The sequence below is a fragment of the Xenopus laevis genome, chromosome 5S (genome assembly GCF_017654675.1).
Source record: "Xenopus laevis strain J_2021 chromosome 5S, Xenopus_laevis_v10.1, whole genome shotgun sequence".
Taxonomy (NCBI): Eukaryota; Metazoa; Chordata; class Amphibia; order Anura; family Pipidae; genus Xenopus; species Xenopus laevis.
In genome coordinates this window covers 79,561,689-79,585,538 of record NC_054380.1, presented here as the reverse complement: position 1 = coordinate 79,585,538, position 23,850 = coordinate 79,561,689, and the positions used below count along the sequence as shown (strand labels likewise).

Genomic DNA, 23,850 nt, shown 5'->3' with positions numbered 1-23,850 from the left:
ACATGTGTGGGTGGAAGCTTTTAAAGGGGAGTTAAGAAATGGCAGGGTAAATTCAGTCAGATACTTAAACAATGGAATCCAGACAATTATAACCTTGGCCAGCGATCCCTCTCATTGCTACTTAAATTAGTGGTGAAGTTCCACTAATAGTATTTCTCCATTTATTAGGGCTCTATATGCACTACTGAATTTATTAAGTTAATCAATTTTATTAGCTTATAAAGATTTCTGCTATGTTATTACCTTCATGCCTGGCAAGCCTGGATATCCTGGTTTTCCTGGTGGGCAAGCATTGGGGCACTGCAACATAAAGAGAATTATTTTCGGAAACCAACTGCAAGTGAAGTAAAAAACACTAATACTACTCGCTACTGGAATACAAAACTCACCAGGGGTTCTCCTTGTGCAGTTGGGCCCTATTAAAAAGAAATTCACGTGATTATTGTGTTATTTCTATATTGTTTGTGGACTAGAGTGCATGAAAGCTATAATGTCATAAGTAGGTCATTGGCCAGATCATCATAATTCAACCTACAGGACAGCCAAGATCTATAACAGGAGGAAGAATTTTGGACAGTTTGAAGTACATACTTGGAACATTCTGAAACATTGGTCACATTTCTTTACCAGATTCAACGTGTGCTCTATGGTGCATTTACCATTAATATATTATATTTCATTTGCAACTAATATATTCCCTGAGGATATTTTTGTATGATAGCTGTGCAACTGATACATTAATTGCTTTTTCCCTATGTAGCTAGTGTTATATCTGTAGTATCTATGTCATCTTTATACTGTGTATATATATATATATATATATATATATATATATATATATATATATATATATATATATATATATATATATATATATATATTATCGCTGCTGTCATATCAGTACTTACTACTCTATTTATACGGTTTATGCTACTCCCCTTATCTGTGGTGCCTGTGCAATCTTTTCAAATTAATCATTTTTCCTGGGCTGGCAATAATATATGTACTGTTTGCCACATCTATATACTGTATTTTCCCCTATGCTGTTAGTGTCTACCCCATCTATATAGTATATGTTTTTCCCTTAACTGTTAATGAATGTATATATTCTTTCTAGCTTTCCCTGGTCAGTTAGTTTTATATATGTGAAACCTTATAAGCCATCTATAACTGTACTGCTGTTAGCATCATGTTATATCTTTATACCTGCACATATATAAAAGTTTTCCCTTATGCTGCCAGTACCATCTACTGTATGTTATCCCTGTAACAACTGCATACTCTGATTAACTCTGTGCTATTGCTGCTGTGCTTCTATTTACTATATGATTTTCCCATCTGCTGTTAGTGTCTGTGTTATATTTGTGCTGTGTGTTCTCCCCTGTGCTGCTCGCCTATATCTGCAGTAATGGTAACATAGAGATGCTTTATCCTTTGCTGCCAGTTCCATTTATGTGGTGTTTACACAATCCCCATATATTGTATGCATTCCACCTCTGTTTCTAATGCATTTTAAGTGAAATCTGTACCAACTGTATAAATTATATTAATTGTGCTATTTTTGACATATCTCTGTGATATATAAGCTACCTGGTGCCCTTGAACTATTTGTCTGTGCTATCTGTAGCAACTGTGTTATTCAAGTACTGCATATTCCCTAGTGCTTAGATCCTATTCCATAGAGAATCCTGCCGCTACAGCTCCCTTCTGTTCAACACCAGCTTTCTATGTTCCATGTGTGTTATGTGCATCAACCAATGTCTAGATTCTACCTATATGTGTTCTCTTTCGTGTTTCTATCTGAATTAATGTCCCCTTTTTCATTACTGTACCGTATGTGCAGATTGAATGTTTAGTACAAGATGTTCTATATTCCTCCAAGGTGATCTAGTTTCAGTCATAGGAATTTGCTGTAGAACTGGATGTGCTGAATGTTTTATTGATGGAGAATGCATTTCATATGCAGATTATAAAATCTATGCATCAATGAATCAGCTGTACAGCATATGTATTGACAAAGCTGTGAGTGGCAATAGAGTATTGTATTTGTGCACATTACAACAGAAACTGTAGGTTAAGGAAGGTAAAATGAACCATAGGTTGAAATTTGTCACTTGTTTATGGTTAAATGTTGGCTGATAAACAATTGTTATTTGGCTTCTTTGTGCATATGCTTTTCCCCAGAGTTTTGAGACAGGCTCCTGTTTCCCATGTTCCCATGATTGTAAACTTACTCGTGGACCTGGTGGTCCTGGTGGCCCTGGAACACCTCTTGCACCAACATCACCCTAAACATGAAAAACAGGAAAAACATCAGTAATGATAAAAATCAGGAAGTTAATGTGAGGATAAAAACAGCTTATAGCTCATTAGTTTAATATGCAATAACAAATCATACATTAAAAAAAAGATAAAATATATCATTTGTACACCACCCAGTGACTGCTAGGATTGTGATAAACATCAAAAGGTCCCTTGCAAACTGTGTAGAAGTGCATCACTCTTTCAGTCTACTAAACACTGTCTAGGCTAGCTCTCCTCCCAATATCCAAGTTGAAGGTAAACCATAAATCTGGCACTATATGGTTTAGCAGGAGTCACTAAGGTAAGGGAAGGTCCCCATAGGCTTCCTAACAAATTTTTGGTCGAAGGAAAATCGTTCGATCGATGGATTAAAATCCTTTGAATCATTCGATTCGAAGGATTTAATCGTATGATCAAACGATTTTTCCTTCAACCAAAAATTTGTTAGGAAGCCTATGGGGACCTTCGATTGAACGAATTGCGGTAAATCCTTCGACTTCGATATTCGAAGTCGAAGGATTTAACTTCGACAGTTGAATATCAAGGGTTAATTAACCCTCGATATTCGACCCCAAGTAAATGTGCCCCCAGATGTACCATAGGCACAAATATCCAATAAACTCTTTTCACTCTGAACTACTGCCTGGTGGAAGTCTGCCTTCTTTGAGTGCCTGCTCCATTTTGATTTGTTGGATTGTCCACCCCCCATGCTGAGGGCTCAGGGCTGTGCACCTGGGCCACTTCTTTTGTGTGGTGAGTAACCATTATACTGTTTGGAGACCCCAATACTGCAGATGCATTTTCAAATAATAATGATAATAAATAATAAACAAGCACATTAAAGATATGGCAGAAGTTTAGAGTATCAGCAGGAAACACAAAGAAAGCATTACTTGAAACAGTGTACTAGTTAGTAAAGAGCATTAAAACAAAGAAGCAAAAAGAATAAAAACACAAAAGCACTCGACAAGAACCAGCAGTGATTATGTAAAAAAATTATAATTGCTGAATGGGTTAAGTCTTTAACTTTTATTGTATTCATTAGGCAAATAATGGCAAGGACACTATGATTAATGCAAGGCCTAAGGTGTAATTGCCTACTGGCATTTCCTTAGATTATTTTCTACTAAAGTATATTGTTTTCAAGTACATAAAGGGAAAGTAAGAAAAATAAAGGCTCTGATCCAAGTACCCCTTAGCTGCATTAGGCCTCTGGGAAAGAGTAATTGAAAAATCTCATTTGTGAATAACATCCTCAGCAACTTCTAAAAGGTTTCCATTATGTAATAGATATGCTACTGCTGACTGTTAGCAATAGTTTTAGTTTATCATGCCAGCAGCTTTGAATCAAGGGCACTATACACAATGCAGGTGCTGTAGGTAAAAGCATTAAAAAACAAATGCTTTTGAAAAAATGTTGCAAAGGTTTATTATTAAAAAAAGTTGGCTGTAAGTGATCTAAGCCCAAGATAATATACAGGTATTTGCCGGCCTAAGTGCTAGCAAAATAGTGCCCCTTAGGGCCCATACATATTATTCACAGTATACTTGCACCTTTGCCCATGTACCTGAAGCTAATTTCACAAACTTATTTAATAATATATACAGCAATCAATTACAAAATGGTATTCTTATAATTTTAAGTAGGCAATCATTATCCAATATATAATGCATAGTATTTATACAGTAAATCTAATTTTTCAGTGGTTTCCTGTTTCGCATTTTTTAATTTTATCTTAAAATAAATACATATATATATCTCAATAATGCTCAGTAAGGGCCCTTTAATCTCCAGGGTTCCTCAGCAGTTGCAATGACTACTTTTTCTACTGTCAGTCCTCTGGGTAAGTGATGACCTAGCAACTAGACCACACTCTGAAGAGCTGAGGGGAAAAATCTTAAAATTTTCAAAAGCCCATAGATTAAAAAACAAAGATCTGTGCATTTTCCAAGAATACAAATGTCTAGGTAATAGTACAAGTTTATTTTTAAGTTAATTTAATGTGAGCATGCCCTTTAAGCTATTGAATAAGCTATATCATGAATGCAGAGTGGTAGCTGTAACTATTTTAAGTTGACAGTAAACCCCATTTAAATGTTCACAATTACCCATAAATTGAAATTGTGTTTTTTACTGTATAGAAAAACAATGCCTAAGAGCAGCACCTCTATTCCAGTAGACTACACCTTTAGTACACCACTTTTTTTAGCCTTGTTTCGCCTCAAAAATGACGCCCATAGACTTGTATAGCGTCGTGCGTCAAAAAAAAAAGGACTATGTTGACCTTAATGCATGTCTGCTGTACTAGCTATGAGCAAAATCTGGGGGTTTCACTATGCAAGATCTTTCTGTTTGGCCCTTTTTAAGATAGCCACACCCCACTGATATGAGAGCCTATTGCCCTGTTCCTGCTCTTGCAAATTACATTAGAGAAGAATTAAGAGAGGAGGTATGGGAGATGTAGCCAGAGAGTAAGACGAACAAAGGAGTTCTGTGCAAGAAATTGCAAACTAAATCAGGGGAAATAAATATTAGGTTATTGAGATATTTGGCTCTGTCTAATACTTAAGTGTAACATTATTTTGGTTTTCCATCTAAGAATACAAAATGTGAAGCATTAGCAAGGCTTCTATCACACAGCTTAAAGGAGAAGGAAAGTTCCAAGACAGTTTATTGCCAACAGATTAGCCAAAATAGTGCAAGCTAGAATGCTATATTTATTCTGCAGAATGCTTTACCATACCTGAGTAAACAACTCTAGACACTGTCTCTGTTTGTTTAGGATAGAAGCTGCCATATAAGCTTGGTGTGACATCACTTCCTGCCTGAGTCTCTCCCTGCTCACTTACAGCTCTGAGCTCAGATTACAGCAAGGATGGGAGGAGCGAGGGGGAAAGGAGCAAACTGAGCATGCTCAAGCCCTGCCCTGGAGGTTTATGCTGAAAACAGGAAGTTTGATACAGAAGCCCATGTATATACAATAAAAGGAAAGAAATGCTGTGTTTGTTTTGACAGAGGACTCAGTGTGGCATTACTTTGAGGGTTTACTGGTGTATTTATATAGACCTTTCTGATAAAGCTTACTTAATTTTAGCCTTTCCTTCTCCTTTAAAATACGACATGCACATACAAAATATTTACCTTCTACCTCTTTATCTCTACAACAGATGTTGTAAAAATTAGCATATGTTAAACTCTCCAAAGATCATTTGAAGTATTTTAACATCAGATGTAGTGAAGCTGAAATGTGCAAGGAATATGACCAGAAATAAACTCTTACTTGTCATAACAATCTAATTGTCCCTGTATGTCCTTGGTGTCCTGTAGGGTTCCAAGGATCTTTAGGTAAGAGTAGGTGTTTTTGTTATGCCAGAAGTAATTTTAGGCTAATAGCACAGAGGGCATTTTAAGTGCCACTTCCCTCCAGTAGATTAATCAATAAGAGGCAAATTTATGAATCTGGGCCTAACCACGTTTGGGCACACAACTGCATAAACTGCAATCCTAACTGAGCTCCTAAACCTGATTGAGTGAAAATTAATAAATACGGTATGCCTTTAAAATGTTATTTTATTTCAACAGAAAAAGAAGGTCATAGTGCATGGCTATGTATTTAGAAAACTATAAACTCGGAAAAATTACAAAGAGATATATAAAAAAATTTTTTAAAAAGAATATTGCTTAGACACCCGTCATTTCTCAAGATGATCCAAGTGAAGTTCACCCTTTAATTAAGTTTTAGTATGTTATAGACTTAGAGTGACCTGTTCTAAGAAAATTTGCCATAATTCTTCATTGTTTATTTGCCATTATTTGTAAAGCACACATAAAAGTAGTAGCAATTGAAAATATAAGCCTGGAAGTTGTAGAAATAAATGTAAATACTGTTTTTCCAGAATCAACAAAAATCAAGGCTAAATGCAAACTGTCTACGAATAACGATGTCTACATTATATTAATGTGAGATTAGAGCTCACTACTGAAAAATATCACCCACTTTCTATTTAGAAGTGTATTTATCAACGGGTAAAAAGTTCTGCTAACTTCTTCTTAAAATCCCATGGGAATGATAATGAATGAAAGTGGGTGAGTTTTTTTGTGGTTTACGTCTAATTTCACATTCTAATAAATCTGCCCCAAAGAATTATGGCAATATGGCTGCTATGAATGTAACTACAGCATGTCTGTGGATGGCTATGTGGATCATCATAGCTATCCATACATATGTTGGGTAAGCAATGATGTGCTAGCTGGTTGTCATCTAAATCAAAGCCACTACTAACAATGTTCTGCATGCTGCTCATCAGAAGCAATCTGGGCTGGTGCAATTCTTCTCAGTGAACATCATGGAGAAATTACCTTCTTCCACGTCTCCATTCTTCAATGGTGCAGGCCAGCACAGGCACAGTAGAGTAAAAAGCCTTTGTTTGTTTGTTTGTTTGTTTTTTATATCTTCTGTGCATGCACACTCCACACAGAGAAGGAAGAATTAGGAAAAAGATTGATCCATGGTGCTTTCTCAGAAGTACAACAGAACCATCTTTGGGGTGTGGCTAACATTTGGCAACCCCCATTGATTTCACATTTCCTTCTCCTTTGAAGTTGAGATTTTTCTTTTTTACAATTCAATATCAATAGCTGTTGTTGTTGGAACTGAGATGTTACCTTCCAGTTTTACTTATATTGTATAACAAAGATGGCCATACACAGGTAGATCATTTTGTTTGTTTACTTTTTCAAGCGAGAGAATCTTTTTCTCTGGTTTGACAATCCAAGGGGTTGGCCAAATCAGTCTTAACCATGATGAACAACTGGGAGAGGACTTCATCCACAAGCACATGTAGGACTTGCCCAGTAAGATCATTCAGCCGCCTTCCCCTTTCTCATCTGTGTAAGCCCTAATTTTGGTAACACACAACAGTTGCCATATCAGCAGCCTATATCAGCTTGTGAATTGTCAGCATACTTTTCAATTATTGTTGTTTTAAGTATTATCCACACAATAGTCACAGCATGAGCAATGCTCCCCTAATGGAAATACACAGTGGCACGAATATTTAGCTCTACTTGCAGTCCTGGTATACTGTATGTGCCCCTGTCATTTTTTTTTTATGTTACTGTAACGCTATCTTGGGCTTTACAGGCCAAAAGGGTTTAATGTCCAACTAGTGCTTAGAGCATGGGTTACATGAGCCAAACACTTCAGGCTAAGGGCTTCGATAAATGGAAGATTTCAGGAATGGTGTAGTGTGCCTACAACTCTCAGGCTACTGTGCAGTAAAATAGGAATAAATGGGTGGCAGGAGGTTCTTGCAGTATAAAAGAATAAACTTTTATTTGTGTCCGAGACAATTGATCCACAGGTTTACTTATATCAGTACAGAGGCATTGGCATTATATAGGTACACCTCGCCCGCACAGAGCTACAGAGGTAGATGCAGAATATACAGGCACACCTGCTCACACAGAGCTTCCAAGCTAGATGCCAGGAAATTTCCTCCAGAGACAGCACAGGGGAACTCCATAAGCCGATAGTGCCCCCCTGGATAGAGGCACCCTCATGAGCTCAGAACCTGGATCCTCACACAGGGGATCAGGGAACCTAATCCCTATTAGGCTGTGTCCCTATATACAGGCCAGTCTTGCCGGAGAGGAGAGCTACCTCCTTGCTATCCCTCCTAGTTGAAGCCAAGCTGTACTCTATATCTCACTCTCCTAAAGAGTCTATTACAGATATATCAATGCCACTTACTAGCCTCATTAATGGAGTCCCTGCTCCCTGACTTTTTGTCGCCCATAGACTTTTTGCCTTTTCACAAATTATTTTGGAGTTTTGGTAATTTATGTGAGAAAAGGGACAGATTTTCTCATCACTACAATACATATACACAAATATTCACATGGCCTTTTCAAAAGATATTTACTGTATATATACACATACATACCCTCTAATAAAAAGTAGAGCTTATATACACATACAAGTGCAAATTGCACAAATATGTACATTCAAATGCTATTCACAAAGATATGAATGTCTCTAAATCTTCTTGCTCCAAAGCACCCCTTGTTTCCATGTTTCTGGAAACATAGCAAGTACATAGATTTCCCTTTGTTTGTTTCAGCTAAACACAAATGATTTGCACCTAATGTTATCAGTTTGCATGCACATCAACACTTTTGATAATTTTTTTGTACAGTTTACCACAAATTATTATCCACAGTTGCACCAGCACGGTAAAAGCCCAGTCACCAATCCGTTGGGAACAGTCTATTGTTAGAAGAAATATAAATATACATTTCTGATTGGTTGATACCTTACTGCACTCATGCATATTTGTTAGCAAATGAGCATATTTATTTCATTTGAAATAAACTATTACTGTTCTAAACCATAGGACCAGGTAACAAATATTATCAATCCTGCAAGAGCTGCATGGAATGACAAACTGAACTGTACAGAACCCAGAATTGTACTCACCATTGGTCCACCGCGTCCTAACTCTCCAAGAAGTCCAGGGGCACCTGGACCCCCCTGCAAAATTAAAATTGATGTATACAATTAGATAAATGAAATAAGGATTGTTTTCACTGTATTCTTTATCTTTTAACATTTCACAATGACCAAATTACTGTTAATCTGGTTAGAGAGTTAAGCCTAATGTCAAATACATAGGGACATAGAGAGATGGTTGCACTGGTAACGTCACTGAGCATGACTCTGTGACCCACTGCCGATACACAAATAAGTGGTGCATGTCCTCTAGACACCAAGGATTCCCAGGGAATACTGGACATGACATCAGAATGCCTTTGGCATGAAATTCAAGCCCACTGATGCAATGCTCTTGTCCTAAAGTAAATCCTGTTGGACACTCTGCTTGTGTTAGATGCTCCGGACTCTGATTTCGACTTTCTGCTTTGACCTTTGTCTGTTTGTCTGTCCTTGTTTGAACTCTGCCAGCTCTGCCCTACTGTTGTTTTGTACATCTTTTTGTGCTGAGCTTTAGGCTTTCTCCCTGTTCATGCCTTGATGTGTCACTGCCTACCTTCAGTTAACCCTTCCTGTGTCTGTTTCTGCCTTTTATGTTTGACTTGTTTAAGATCAGTGGCTCCCGAGACCTCATTGCCCTCTGGCAGCAATTTACCTATGCTTTGGCCACTGGTCCTACCACAATGATTATGTGCTTGGCAAACATGACTCACTTATCTGCAACCATTTATTATGTACTCAGAGTTGAGAACTTGATCTTAATTGAAGTGGGACAAATAATTTCCTTATTGGTTAAAGCCTTTAATTTGTGTGACCTGATCCTCCGCTGTTCCTAAGATTAAACACTAAAGAAATGAAACTTTAACTGCAATGTGAATGGAAGTCTAAATTGTTTACCTGATCATAATACAAACTAACATTCTTCTTATGGATAATAACACCAATGTTTCCAACTATTATGGGTAGTGTAAGAATTCAGTCCAGTAGTATAGTGTTTTCTTTCTGTGCCGGTCTTACATGTTTGAAAATATAAATATCTTTTAGGAGATCTAATATGCTATTATTTAGCATTCAGCATGCTCGCTAATACCTGCAACATGTGTCATTCAAAACACGCAAGAGCCATTTTGATCACAGTGTCACACTTTTATATTTAAATTATATGGTTGATACTGGCTTAAACCACTAACAACACTGTCAACTTAACTGGAAATGGCTTAATCACCCATCAGTTGATTTATTCTTTCATCACTAGATTATACTAATTATACCATACTGAAACAATTTTCACATACATACCCTTGGTCCAGGAACACCAGTGCCCTTTAAAAAATACAAATCAATTATTAATGCTTAGTAAATAGGATTGCATTACAGCTGAATACTGCATTACTGAATATATAGCCAAATAAAGTATATACAACTGCATTTAATTACTGTGTAGCCTAAATTTTAATAAAGGGCTGTTTGGTAGCCTTCTCTGGAGGCTGCCAATTTCGAAATATCTATAGCTCACTTTTCAACTACCACAGTACAAATAGACACACATGATATTTCTGGAAAAGGTAAGACTAAGCTCCAAGCTTCCCTTTAGGTTCTTCCCCATCTCCTTTCGCATTTACTATATGTCATGTGTGTCTATCCACCTCTCACTATGGTTTCCATCAGTGATGGACGAATTTCTCCCATTTTGCTTCCTGGAAAATTCGCTAATTTCTTGCAAATTCGTGAAACTGTGAAAAATTTGCGAATTGTGATGCCAGCATTGTGACGTGAGCACCATTCGATCTAATTTTTCTGCCCCTTAAAATGTATATGCCCTACACCATTCCTCACTATATGTGTCTGTGTAGATTCAACTTAAGTTAAAACCTACAGTACCTATCTCGTACGTATATATATATATCCATATATATCCAATACAGTATATCCAAAATATTGTCTTTTTCTACCCTTTCCTCTTTATCTATCCCTAGACAAAACTAAGTGGCACAATACCCTGCATTTGTGACAAGGGGTTTTAAGAACTTTATAACGGTCACGCCAACAATAATGTCTCTTGCATATATATGCTAAAACATGCTTATAAACTGACTATAGTAATGTTATCAGTAATCATACTTATACATATACTTTCAACATCATTAGAAAAAGTAGCAAGCATAGAAAAGACATTAAAAGTTAAATATAATTGTTAATACTTACTTGTAATCCTCGAGAACCTGGCAGTCCGGGTTCACCCTAAAAACAACAATACCTTTAACAAAGAAGTAAAATTCTGTGCCAATTAAACTGCAATTGAAAAATGTTACCTCCCAAAAAGTAAAATGTAGAAAATACCTACTTTCTGCCCTCTTGGTCCAACTTTGCCAGGAGATCCTATAGGTCCTGTCAGCCCCTGTAAAAATATAAAGACAATTATTTACTATTGAATATTTATAATAAACATAAAAATCACAACAAAGCATTCACTTATATTTACAGCAGGTACCACTGATCCGCTTTATTCTGTTAACATAATGAAAGCATTTGACTGGTGGTTACTGATAACCGCATGTGAACAAATCTGCCCTTATTTTAGTAAATGAGGCCTGGGTGTTTATAAAGTTAAACTTTGCAACAGTGGCACATGTTTTTCTTTTAACAGCAAGATTATAATGGCAAATTGAAACTGTGCTCATAACATCTGTGGAAAAAACCTACTGATGGATTAATGAGCCCTTTTGAAATATGACTTTAAACAATCCCTCTAACATTATGTGCCACTTTTGTTTGTAGTTCTCTGCACTCCAGGGAGACACTGACATTAAGCTCACATTATTGCAGTAGGGCTGCTGAGCAGAAATATTCATAACTCCGATCACATTAGGTCATGAGCTTTGTGCTTATGGCCCTGCAAACATGATTGGAGCTGTTGATTTGTGAAATGCAAATTCCTAAATTGGAATATTAAATATATTAAAAAGAGGAAGAGAGATATGTGTATTGTTTTTTCAGCTCCTCGCATAATGTCTGACATTAATCTCAAAGCAAAGTGTGAAATTGCTCTGAGACAAATCCTATGAGCCTCTACTGAGTTTATACCACAAGGCACATAAACTTCCTCAGCCATCATAAAGGCTTTTAAAGGGCAGGGTAGATAGATTTTCCCCACAATTTCAATATTTATCAGGGTCCTATGTTAGAGTCTGGTGAAATGTTTACATTTAGTATTAAAATGCCTGTTACACCCAAGATTTTCTAGGCATTTAAATATGTTTTGTTACCCTGCATAATGTATTGTTATATGTTTGGATGAAAAGCTACAATGTAGCCAAGAGGGGTGCCATTCAAGCTCCAGTATAGATGTTGGGCCCACATTTTTGAATCAAAAAGAAGCTTTCTTTACTGGAAAAACTGCCATGGTAAAATACATAAATTAAAGGAAACCATCATTCTGTTTACTGAACATTTTATAATGCAAGCTGACGATAATATGGGCTATTCTTTTATTAATGTTATATTTATATCAAAATCATTATAGTATGCAATTTTTATAATGCTATAAGGGCTGTTACTATTACTATTCCATACTAATAGCAGCCATAGGGACTGTGTGTTCAGTCATATTTTGTCTGGTGTTGTGTTCACTTGTATTCATTTATCTCCCAAAAAGCTCAGCCCAAAAATGTATAGACACTGTTCACATGGTGAGGACGAAATGAGTCAGCCAATAAGAAATATTGATTGTGCACAAGATATGTGCACAAAGTATGGAGAATACCCATCTGTTATACTGTTATGAGATTATTATCTGGTAGAAAGATTATAATGGTAGGCACAGACATTACAATTTTTTAATTCAGTGAATTAATCTCGTCTGAAAACTGTAACCCATGGGGTAAATTCATATAAACTATTCCTTTTCAATAAAAACTGTTGGGGTAGGATAATGAAATCATGTGAGCAGAAGTTGTCACATAACATTAAGGCAGCCTTTGGTGCTATAAACATATTTTGAAGCCAAACAGCATTTAAAAGTTTTTTGTAAATTGTATGATATATTGTGTGTTTGGTGTTTAATAATTGCCAAAGTTGGAAGCACTAGCAACCTCGGCCCCACCCAGTCTGCAGAGTCTTAATAATTTTTTATCTATATTTTTAATAAAATTAAGAGCATACCTATAGCTTAATATTCAAAAAAATGGATGTGTTAGTATCCCCAGTAAATGATACAGGGAAATCATGGGAAGATATAAAACGTAAACTCAGCAGAGGCTCATAGAATCTACAATTCTACAGTGAGCCACATCAATTTGTTTACTTTTTCTCTTTTTAAAGAGGGAAGCAATATTTTTTGCATAGGCACTTTCCTATTAGCAAACTTCCTGTTCTGCAAAGCAATATCCCTTTGCAGAGAATCCGTATAGTAAAAGTGCTTGTTTATGCATGTTCTGTTGTAGAGTAACATACAGGGAAAGTGAGAAATTGCACTTTCTCCACTACAGAACATGCAATAAAAGCCAAGCCAAGTACCAGTTGAAGGTTCACATAAATGTGACCTGCTTGGTGTGAGATGACAGCTCACTACAGTATTTTCCCAAGAAATTTCTAAACACTGAAGCAATCAAGCTAATGTCAGTGGAATGGGAAGATAAGCCTCTCTGGACAAAAGGTACAGAACAAGCAACGGTGGAAGAGCAGAGAACAATGTACTAACACCTGGAGTTTGTGATATGGCTGCATCAAAGGCAGCAAGAAAGTTCAGTGAGCTCAGTGCAGAAATGTCAATATTAAGCACTGATATTTTAGAAATGAGAGAGCAAAAATATACTGAAAGGGAACACTTCATATTGGATAAGCACAGGTTTGCTGTTGTGCTTAGGAGGAAAAAGTTTGCATAGAGAAAAAAAGTTTCCAATAATATTTAGGCCAGAGACACACGTGGAGATTCAGGGAGATTAGTCACAAATTGCCTCTTCTTCGGGCGACTAATCTCATAATCAACTGTCCGCTGGCTAGAATCTAAATTGCCGGCAGGATGGCACTTGGAGCGTTTTGTTTTCCAAAGTCGCCCGAAGTTGCCTAATAAGGAAACTTCGGGCAACTTCAGAAATGAAGAGCTCCGAGTGCCATCCTGCCAGTGATTTTGATTCCAGTCGGCAGGAAGGCTATGGGGAAGATTAGTTGCACGAAGAAGAGGCGATTTGTTGCCGGGTGACTAAATCTCCCCGAATCTCCACGTGTGTCTCTGTCCTAAATCAGTGATCAATGCCTCCGTCTTTATGTTGACCTTCATAAAGGTCAGTTTTGATAAATATAGGATTAGTAAATACATATTTATGCTTTGAAAAAGACAAAGTTTGCTTGTGTGCATTCTAGTGTACATCTATCACACAGTCATCATGAAAAGGCAACATCGAGTAAACTTAGCAAACATGATGCTAACGGCTTGTGGAACTCGGATATACACTGCAGCCCAAAGATTATGGATTACTAATATTATGGAATATGATATGTAATTTAGCACTGCCAATCCAAAAAAGCAGAAAAACATCACAATCTGAAAACACTAAAGTCTGCATGTGTCTCTGAAGCAGATGTTAGCACTACAGAATGTATTGCACTGCTGAACAACTTCATTCTGCAGCAGCTTATGACATAGTTATTGTGCCGTATACAATCCTTCATAAACGGATATTTAAGATAGTGTTGATACATAGAGATAAGGTCTGGTAAAAAACACATTTTTGATTTCCTATGTTCTCTTCCTATATTTAGAATCCATAAACCTAAATTAGGGCCTTGCATCTCAGTGCAACATGGTCTAATCATAGGTACTGTACTCTGCTATATAGTTGCCTTTAAAAGCATCAAACTTGTATTCTAATCCTTTTTCCTGGCTGTAAAAACTGTAACTGAGAGGTGATAATCGATGGTAAACATATGGTTGCTGCACTTTAAGCATTAATAAAAAAAAAAAAAAAAAAAAAAAAAGATGTCTTACTTTATCTGGATAGGAAAAAACATACTTCTTGCATAAAAGAGACAGCACATTTTTATACTTGCCAAGTGACTCAGGTTTCCAGAGATTGTTCTTAATGTTTTAACTTTATGTCACTAACTTTTACAACTGATCTACTGCACAGATTTCTGCTATTTCTCAGACTATAAAGCCACCTTCTCAACCCCATGGATTACAACTGGACCCGCTCCTCGCAGTGATTGCAGCACCAACTGAAATTGTTGTCCCATTAACGGGAAGTTGCATCACACTGGTTGATTTTGGCATTAGGAAGCTTTTATTTGTGTCTGTTGCCCCTGGAATGGCCGCCTGTAGCTCACCCCTCTGCAGTGGATCAGGTAAGTATAATCACATTGCATGTATTACCAGGGTACTGACCCTATGCAGGACCTTAGTGCTCATTAACAGAGAACTTGCAGCAGAGGACTTGAGCACAAAGGACAAGGCACAATGCTGTTGGCAGAAAGTAGCTTAATGCATGTCATAGGCAGGTGTTTATTATAGGGTTCAAAAGAAATATGCACCCATGAGAGCTCCCACGTTTGCACCCCCAGTCTGACCCTCATGAATACAGCATTGCCAAACACAGGCAGTGCTGAATTTATTGAGGAGGCCCAGGACTTAGCACACCATTCTGAACCAGTATGTATTTTTCAAAAAAGGATGATAATATGTTGAAATAATGTACACCACAAGTATCCTTTCTGCAGAAAAAGGCTGCATTACGATTTGAATCCAAAGGCTGAACCTGTACTGTGCAAATAGTCACAGACCTCTGCACCCCATTTTGAAGCACAGAGACCTGCAATTTCCTTTACTTATATAGTGCTGACTATTAGTCAATGCTGTATTAGTAAGGGGCAGGTGGGGGTCAGCATGTAGACAGCCCCTATCCCACCACGTCCGTGCTTTATATGCACCTGTGATAACCAGACCCAGGCCCAGCAGTGTAGCTAAAAATACATTTTTAAAGAAAAGAAAAGGAAAATAATAATTGAAAGATAGATGGGCCCCCAATCACTAGGTTAGCCTAGGCCTAGGTTAGCCTATTCATTACTTTACCCCTGATGTAGACTACTGCAAGGGGTTATAATATTTATAAATGCAACTAGCCATGTTCTTATACTTTACTGTCTAAACAGGGGCTCACGTGGATACCTTATCAGTACAGCAAAAAAATGTGGAGTATGATTTTGGAAATAAGCCCATATAAAAAATATCACTGTTGCTGTTGGGCCTGCCTCTAAATATGATGGTGCTATATTAATTTGTGGGAAAGTGACTTTTAATCAAGTCTTTTAAGAAATACATCCATCCACTCTGGGACATTCATAATTAAATGTAACCCGTACTTTAACAATTACTTTCTATTTTCTATTTGTGACAGTTTTTCTAATATTGAAGTGTAAAGTTTCATTCTTCACTTCCTAAAGCAGCTCTGGGAGGGGGGGATGGCCAACTTTTTAAGGGAGCTAGCACAGGCAGATTCGGGAAGATTTAGTCGCCTGGCTACTAATCGCCTCTTCTGCGGGGCGAACTGCCTTCCCCCTGCCTGCCGCCTGCTATAATGACAAAACGCTAGCGCCAATGCACTCATGGTGCTTTGATTTCCGAAGTCGCACGAAGTTGCCTCATGAGGAACCTCGGGCGACTTCGGAAATCGAAGCGCCGCAAGTGCATTAGCGCTAGCATTTTGTCATTATAGCAGGCGAAGGCAGGGGAAAGGCAGTTCGGGGAGATTGTCGCCCCGCAAAAGAGTTGATTAGTTGCCAGGCGACTAAATCTCCCCGAATCTGCCCGTGTGCTTGAACCCTTACTGTTCTAGTTGATACATCTGTTATCTTTGTCCCTGCTGAGCAGAATCCCTGAGTTTCAATAAAGGCAGCTGTTACAATCATACAATAGTTGCTAATATTCCACAGATACTGTTGAAAAATGTATCAACTAATTGAACCAACAAAATTCAGAATGCTCCTGGGTTACTGAGCTGCCAGACTGAGACACTGCAGAGACAGGAACATTAAACTGTAAACTTAAATTTTGGGAAAAAGGTAAGAAATAAAAGATGGAAAGCAATTGAAAATGTCTTTGTTCATAGTGAACAATTTGAAAACAACTCAAATGAAAAAAAAGTGCTTGGAAGGTGAACAATCCCTTTAATTCTATATAAATGTCACTGCAATTCAAGATTAAAAAATAACTTTTTCCATGGCTATTTATCAGCATTTAGAATTCACTTGTTTTATATTTTAAATCTGATAAGAACTAAACATCTTGCAATTCTGTCTAGGCCTGTCCTGCTGGTGTGTTGTACTTTTCTCTACATCAAAGCCCATGGAGTCTGCTTGGACTGTGAGCAGGAAACAAGAAGTCTACATACAGACTTAAAAGGCCAAAGATCATTAAAATCTGAAATATGACAAATGACAATGTTGTAGCCTTTCGCTCAGCTTGTAGTGTAGGCAAGGGAAATGGCATGCTGGGATTTCTAATTGATTCTCACTGCAAAGCCAGAAAACGGATTTATTTACCAAGCATCTGTCTCAGCTCATTTATTGTTTTAGACTGCCAGAGATTTAAAGTTCATCTTACCTGATCTGCAACAGGAGGCTAGAGGTAATTGCAACTTTTTCTAGTGTCTAAACTTTAAAAAAAACTGTGTCCATGAAATGAGCATATTTAACTATATGAATGGAATGAGCTGGGGGTGTGGTTAAGCGTATGGTATACATACTGTTCTTAGGACAGCCAACCTATGTTATAAAAGTACAACATTCAGAAGCCCACCTCCTACAGTATGTATCATAGAGCATGCTGGGGCCTGTAGTCCCTCAAAAACTGGAAAACCATTTTCATGCTTTCATTGAACTGTTATATAAAAATGTCGTTAATTACATTCAGAAATCTTTAAGCTTATGGTATTTTTTCAGCCTACTCCCTCCCATTCACTTTAATAGGAAATCCTCAATAGAGAAAATGTGTGTCTAAAGGGGTTGTTCACTTCAAAAACATTTTTTAACTTCCATTGTTTTATAATGGTTCACTAAAACATTTTCTTAATTGCATATTTATTTTTGACTGTTTTTGCAAAATGTAAATTTTAAATTTCCTTATAGCAGCTCTGTTGGAAGGTCAGTAGTAGACTCCGCAAACTGTTCACATTTGATACATTAGTTGATACATTTCTTATTTGTGTCCTTCCTGAGCAGAATCACTGAGTTTCATTAAAGGCAGTTGTTAGAATTGATACAATAGTTGCTAATAAACCACAGAAGTTGCTGAGAAATGTACCAACTACTGAAGCAAATTGTAACAGTACAGAGACTGTGCCAGAATTACTAGGAAGCCATAAAGTGAAACCTAAAGTTTAAACTTAAATTTCAGAAAAGAAAATTCAAAAACAGAAATTGGAAAGCAACTGAAAAAAAATCTTTATTTCTGGTGCAACAACTCAGCTGAAAAAAAAAGTATTCAGAAGGTTAACTACCCCCTTTAAAAGCAAGGAAGGCAAGGTCAAAGCAAAAAGATGGCTGAACACAGCATGTATACTGCAAAACAAACATAGTTCTGCTACAAACAAACACATATCTCCTGTACAGGATATAAATAACCGGTACACTGACGCAAATTATTTCCTTGTTTGTGTTTCTTATAGGCCAGACAGACTTAAAAAGAACTGAGACATTTACAATTGCTTGAAAACATGCTAAATATATAACAGTACAGCTAGGCCCAAAAGCAGAAACATATAAGAGGATGTTTGTTGCAATAAAAGTGATGAGTGGAATTGTAAATATATTTCTCAATGCAAGTATTGCCTGGACCCCATCTTCATGAATCTCCAACCTGCAGCTAGGCCCCTATTTCTCAAACACTACTTATATATTTATATATTGTCCAACTAGAGGCCCACAGGTTGGATATGGCCCTCCAAGATTTTTTTGGCCCCCAGCATACCCAAGAGCTCTAGAGAAGTTTGCATGACATTATTCCCCACTGCCCCCAGACATACCAAATAGCCATGGCACAGTAAACCATGGGCAATCAGCACTGAAGCCAATGTGTATACATAGCTGGAAGGGTGTGAGTCTGGTAACCCTGCTCTGTGCTGTACCTATGTACCACTCTATAAAAATACTCACTGATCAGTACTGCTATATACCTCTTATAGCCAGACAGGCAAGACTATTGGAATAATAAAATTAACCCTCCTCCCCCAATGAATTGTATATACACACACAGCTGCCTAAGTGGTGAACAGGATAAAGCAGCAAATCAGCAATACAGACTGGAATTTCTCACTGAGCACTTCTACCAACTTTCCCCAAGACTCCCAGCCCCTCACAAAGCATCCAGCACTCATGTAACATCAATACTGAAGGGTATAGTGTGAGTGCCGCATGAATAGAGCTTAGTCTCCAACAGGCCACCCCCATCCTCATCTCTCAATGGACATGCCCATAGCTAAACTCCATCTCACTTTCCGGACAGTGCAATGGGCGTAGTATGAAGGGGGTCCTCTTTCTCCGCCTCATAGGGGCAGTGATATCCCCACCTCCCCAGCACTGTTAGACAAAATGCCACTGCTACTCACATCAGCCCCGGGCTCGCCAGGTATTCCCGGTGATCCAGATTTGCCTGGGTCGCCATCCAGACCCTAGAGAGGCAAGAGTAAACAGAATAAGTAGGCGAGTTCGGTGAAATAGCCCAAATAACACAGTCAGAAAGATTTGGACTACTTACCGGTGGGCCCGGAGGACCGCCTGGACCCCTGTCTCCCTGTTTCACATTTGCAGAAAATAAACATAATTAGTGGCACATTATAGACTGTTACAGTAACTGGTTCAACATACAACGCTATACTAGTAACAAGATTCATCTGCTGTTGTCGTTTATTAGTGCACCAGCCTACCAAAAGACAAATCGTGATTAAATGTATATATATATATTCTTATATTAATGTATATCTATGTGCAGATGAGTATGCAAAGTCTGTGAAAATGTTCTGTATATTGCTTTATGTGCGACAAATGATGCGACTTTTAATGTGCATCTTTGTCCTGCTCTACAGTGACCACTAACCTCACCTGGGGGCCTATAATGTACATAATAGGGAGTGCTCAGTGTCACACTTACATCAATACCGTCAATGCCAGGAACTCCTGAAGGCCCAGGGGGTCCCATAGGCCCAGGGGGGCCGGGTGGTCCTCTCTGTATAAAAAAAGAAGCAAAATGAAAGAAATGAGGGGCCACTGGTTGCTAGCACTGTGTGTATTACAACATAGACTTTATCTCCCAAGGATTAGACATTAGTGCATTGATCTGATCTCTATTCTTTCAGCAAGGACACACAGCTGAGCAATGCATATATAAATCTTATTGAATAGCTCTACATTCAGCTCAGTCACAGACCTTTCACTGGAAGGCCGATTTGTAACCATTGGGAGATAAAGTGTGACATAATATACTTTAGGCACATTTAAGTTGATGGCTGTAGAAAATCATTCATTCTGGCTGCACCATGGAGTTCTGCAGCTAATAAATACACTTACTGCTGATTTATTTAACATGCATTTCTTTTTATTTATTTATAAACTGAATTTAATGTACAAAACGGAGGAGCAGTGCTGGGCAGTGCAGTTAGAAAGCTAATAATAATAAGCAGCAGTGCATGTGGAGCTCACATTCCTTAGCAGGGTGAACAATGTGTTAAGCAAAGTGCTGCCTAGTCTGCTCTAATCAATACTCTCTTGTTTCATTTTATTTGTACATGTGGAGAGCAGAGCCTTATACAAAAGAAACATTGTACCTTTCTCCTCCACTCCTGGGCTGGTGGGAAGCTGAAGGGGGGCAGAGCTTGAGAGAAGTACAGGTCCGACCCCTTGGAACTGAACTAGGGTTAACCCTTTTTCCTGTGCCTTACTATTAACTCTCACTATGCTGCTGCACATTCCTTGGTACTGCTGTCAAGAACTGCGGCAAATCATAGTACTTTGGACCAACAATATAAAAGTAGCAACTGCTGATTTATAGAAAGTGTTAGAGCTCCAGGCAGTTACAGCAGAAATACACTGTATTTTGAGAAGAAATTAGGAGTACAGATCACCCCATGGTTATGTTAGTGATGGGTGACAGGATTAACCCTTTTACTGCTACATATAAAAATAAATGATCTTTGTTCAACCAGTGCTAAATGCTCAGACCAGAGCCCATAAGAATAATTCCAGTTAGACAGATTATCCAGTCCTTACATAAGGAGTTGCTGAAGGATTGCAAACTCTTACCTCTAGCAAGGCCATCTCGACCTGTCAAGGGAAGAAAGAAGGTTAGTGGCAACTTACTTGGGCAAGGCAGACATGCAGCAATATCACCAGCAGTAGGGGCCCGCCATCCCTGGCAGTTTTAGCCATAGTAAAACCTATGGCTAGACAAGGAAAGTAGGTATTCTTCCCCCTGTCTGATTTTAGGACCCACAAGTCAAATCCCCCAACTGAAAGAGCTAACAGAAGCAGCAAGGTAAGCCCTGGAGTAGGCGTTATGTTTATTAATAACCTGGGAGGAGGGAAGTGATGATTGGAGGATGCCTGGACTGTGGGGTGGGAGAGTATGAAAACAGAGGGTCTTTAACTCTTCACCTAGAGAGGCTCCACTTGCCAGTTCACACGTATTTATGCCTGTATTGACTTACTGACCTTTAAGCACTCCCCTTTCTCAATGGCACAGTTCCTTTACTTGCGCCAGTATGAAATTCTCAGGCACTCAGCACTCCAACAGGATTTGGATTCTGCAAACAGCTTTTGTGTATTTGGAGATAAGCATTTTGATATAGCAATGGCATTTAAGATAGGTTTTTGAGGTTAGTTATTACTGCAAAAGAAAAATGTCATCACTGAATTTGGGTTACAGGAGAAGGCATCATCTAGTTCAAACTTATCATCCCAAGCTGAATTTATAGTGTAGCCATATTATTCTTTATATCATATTTTCCTTTTCCTGTTAAATTAATTTCATTTGTTTTCTTGATATAATGTGCCATAGTGCTTGGGCTCAAAAAGGTCTTTAGTACTAAAATGCAGCCATGTATATGTATACCCTGCTATCTGTATTATTTTGCAGTCATGATTTCCTGTTGCAGGAGAGCATTTCTGATGCAGATACAGTATATGCAATAGTCCAGCAGTTATCTGTACCTTGTTGTTCTTCCCCAGTACCCCCAGTGCCTTCTGGGAGCTAACAAATAATGCTTGTCATTCTTACCTCTCTCCTGGCCTCCAGCTCAGTGCAGGATTCTCTTTGAGGTTTCAAAGGATCACAATGAATCAAAATCCACTGTAGATCAAACTGATAAAGAACAGGATCTGATCAGGGTGCTGCTATTAAAAAGTATAATCTACATAAACCAAATGGCAGTACATGCAAATCCATCTGAACTTACTAAGGTATATATATATATAGTAAAAATACAATGTGCAATGACAGCGTTATATTAAATTATGTGAGTTTGCTGGATTTTATTTCAGGAATACTGAAATGTGTTTTACACAAGAGCAATTAATTAAAAAAAAAACATTTAATATCCTACAACACCATAATTCATTCATAAATCCCTATTTAAATTACATCAAAGTGAATTCTGTTGGCATGCTACATAGATGGTATGATATGTGCATGGGATCAAAAGCAAATCTGTTGTACCTTATAACATATGTTAATAGGATTTAGCTTTCATGTATACAAAATAAACCAGAGACAAGTCCTGCTAAGGATAGTCCATAAATAAAGTCAGTTTGATTAGTCTGCACCATGTAGAATAATGATAATACATCTCTTTTTGGTTGCTATGGGTTACTGCCCTGGTGCAAATGTTCCAAGAGTTAATATGTGTAATATCCGCAGTGGTGCATAGATACAGCAGGAAAGTGTGATAAAAGCGTCATTGAGGTATATTTATATAAGAGTTATCAAGTAGAGCTAGCCACAGTTTGCCAGAGAAATATAACAGAAATGAATAGAGGGTAGTGTAAATACAATCTGGCGAACTGTGGCAACTGCCTGGGTGCAGTCTTCAAAAAATTATGTAGACCAATTTGCTGTACAAAAAGCCGCACTACCAGGTCTTGTCAAAGGTGTAAAAAAGAAAATATTTATTTCGACGTTTCGGCTTCTATACTGAAGCCTTTCTCAAGAGGTGAGACCTCTTGAGAAAGGCTTCAGTATAGAAGCCGAAACGTCGAAATAAATATTTTCTTTTTTACACCTTTGACAAGACCTGGTAGTGCGGCTTTTTGTACAGCAAATTGGTCTATATATATATATAATATATATATATATATTATATATATATATATATATATATATATATATATATATATATATATATATATATATATATATACATATATACATACATATATATATATACATATATACATACATATATATAGCAGCCACAAGGGGGAGCTGCTCCTGATGCATAAAAACTTGCACATTAGCAGGGGTGATTCACCTTTAAAGGGTTAAAATGTTATCGCCAACCAAAGGTGCTGACTAGTAGAACCCGCATGCCGGTTGGAGATAACAATAGATATTTTTTTAAAAATGCCCCCACCAGCGCTGGGCTACCCACACCGAGAGTGAGCTCCTGGTGCGAGCAGCCATGTCCGGTCACTCGCATGCGCATAATGAGCAATTTGAGGCAGCTTTTCATTATGCGCATGAGAGTGACCGGACATGGCTCCCTCCCGGTGTGGGTAGCTTAGCGCTGGCGGGGAGCATTTTTTAAAGAAAAAAAAAAACTCCTGCTATCCCCAACCAGAATGCGGGCTCTATTAGTCCTCACCTTTGGTTGGGGATAACATTACCCAACAGATGCCCTTTAAGTTAATTTTAGTATGTAATAGAATGGCTCATTCGAAGCAACCTTTCTATTGATTTTCATTATTTATATTGTTATAATTTTTTAATTATTTGCTTTTTTCATCAGACTCTTTCCAGCCACCAAATGGGGGTCTCTGCCCCCATCCAAAAAAATAAATTTTCTGCAAGGCTACA

At 37.8% G+C, this 23,850-nt stretch overlaps 1 protein-coding gene across 7 annotated transcripts in view; it reads right to left on the bottom strand.

Moving 5' to 3' along the window:
- The window catches only part of col9a1-b (collagen, type IX, alpha 1), an 83,346-nt gene that overhangs the window by 31,238 nt on the left and 28,258 nt on the right, over window positions 1-23,850 (bottom strand). For 3 of the 7 annotated variants that reach the window (XM_041564694.1, XM_041564695.1, XM_041564699.1), the window contains 12 exons: window positions 22,057-22,140; window positions 21,084-21,104; window positions 19,936-20,010; window positions 19,543-19,578; window positions 19,394-19,456; window positions 11,140-11,193; window positions 11,001-11,036; window positions 10,095-10,118; window positions 8,784-8,837; window positions 2,235-2,288; window positions 390-416; window positions 244-300 (listed from right to left, as the gene is read on the bottom strand). In XM_041564694.1, the coding sequence (XP_041420628.1) occupies window positions 244-300; window positions 390-416; window positions 2,235-2,288; window positions 8,784-8,837; window positions 10,095-10,118; window positions 11,001-11,036; window positions 11,140-11,193; window positions 19,394-19,456; window positions 19,543-19,578; window positions 19,936-20,010; window positions 21,084-21,104; window positions 22,057-22,140 (585 nt within the window). Of the gene's footprint in view, window positions 1-243; window positions 301-389; window positions 417-2,234; window positions 2,289-8,783; window positions 8,838-10,094; window positions 10,119-11,000; window positions 11,037-11,139; window positions 11,194-19,393; window positions 19,457-19,542; window positions 19,579-19,935; window positions 20,011-21,083; window positions 21,105-21,140; window positions 21,737-22,056; window positions 22,141-23,850 lie in introns of those variants that run through there. The other 4 variants (XM_041564700.1, XM_041564697.1, XM_041564698.1 and 1 more) reach the window with 4 other exon arrangements.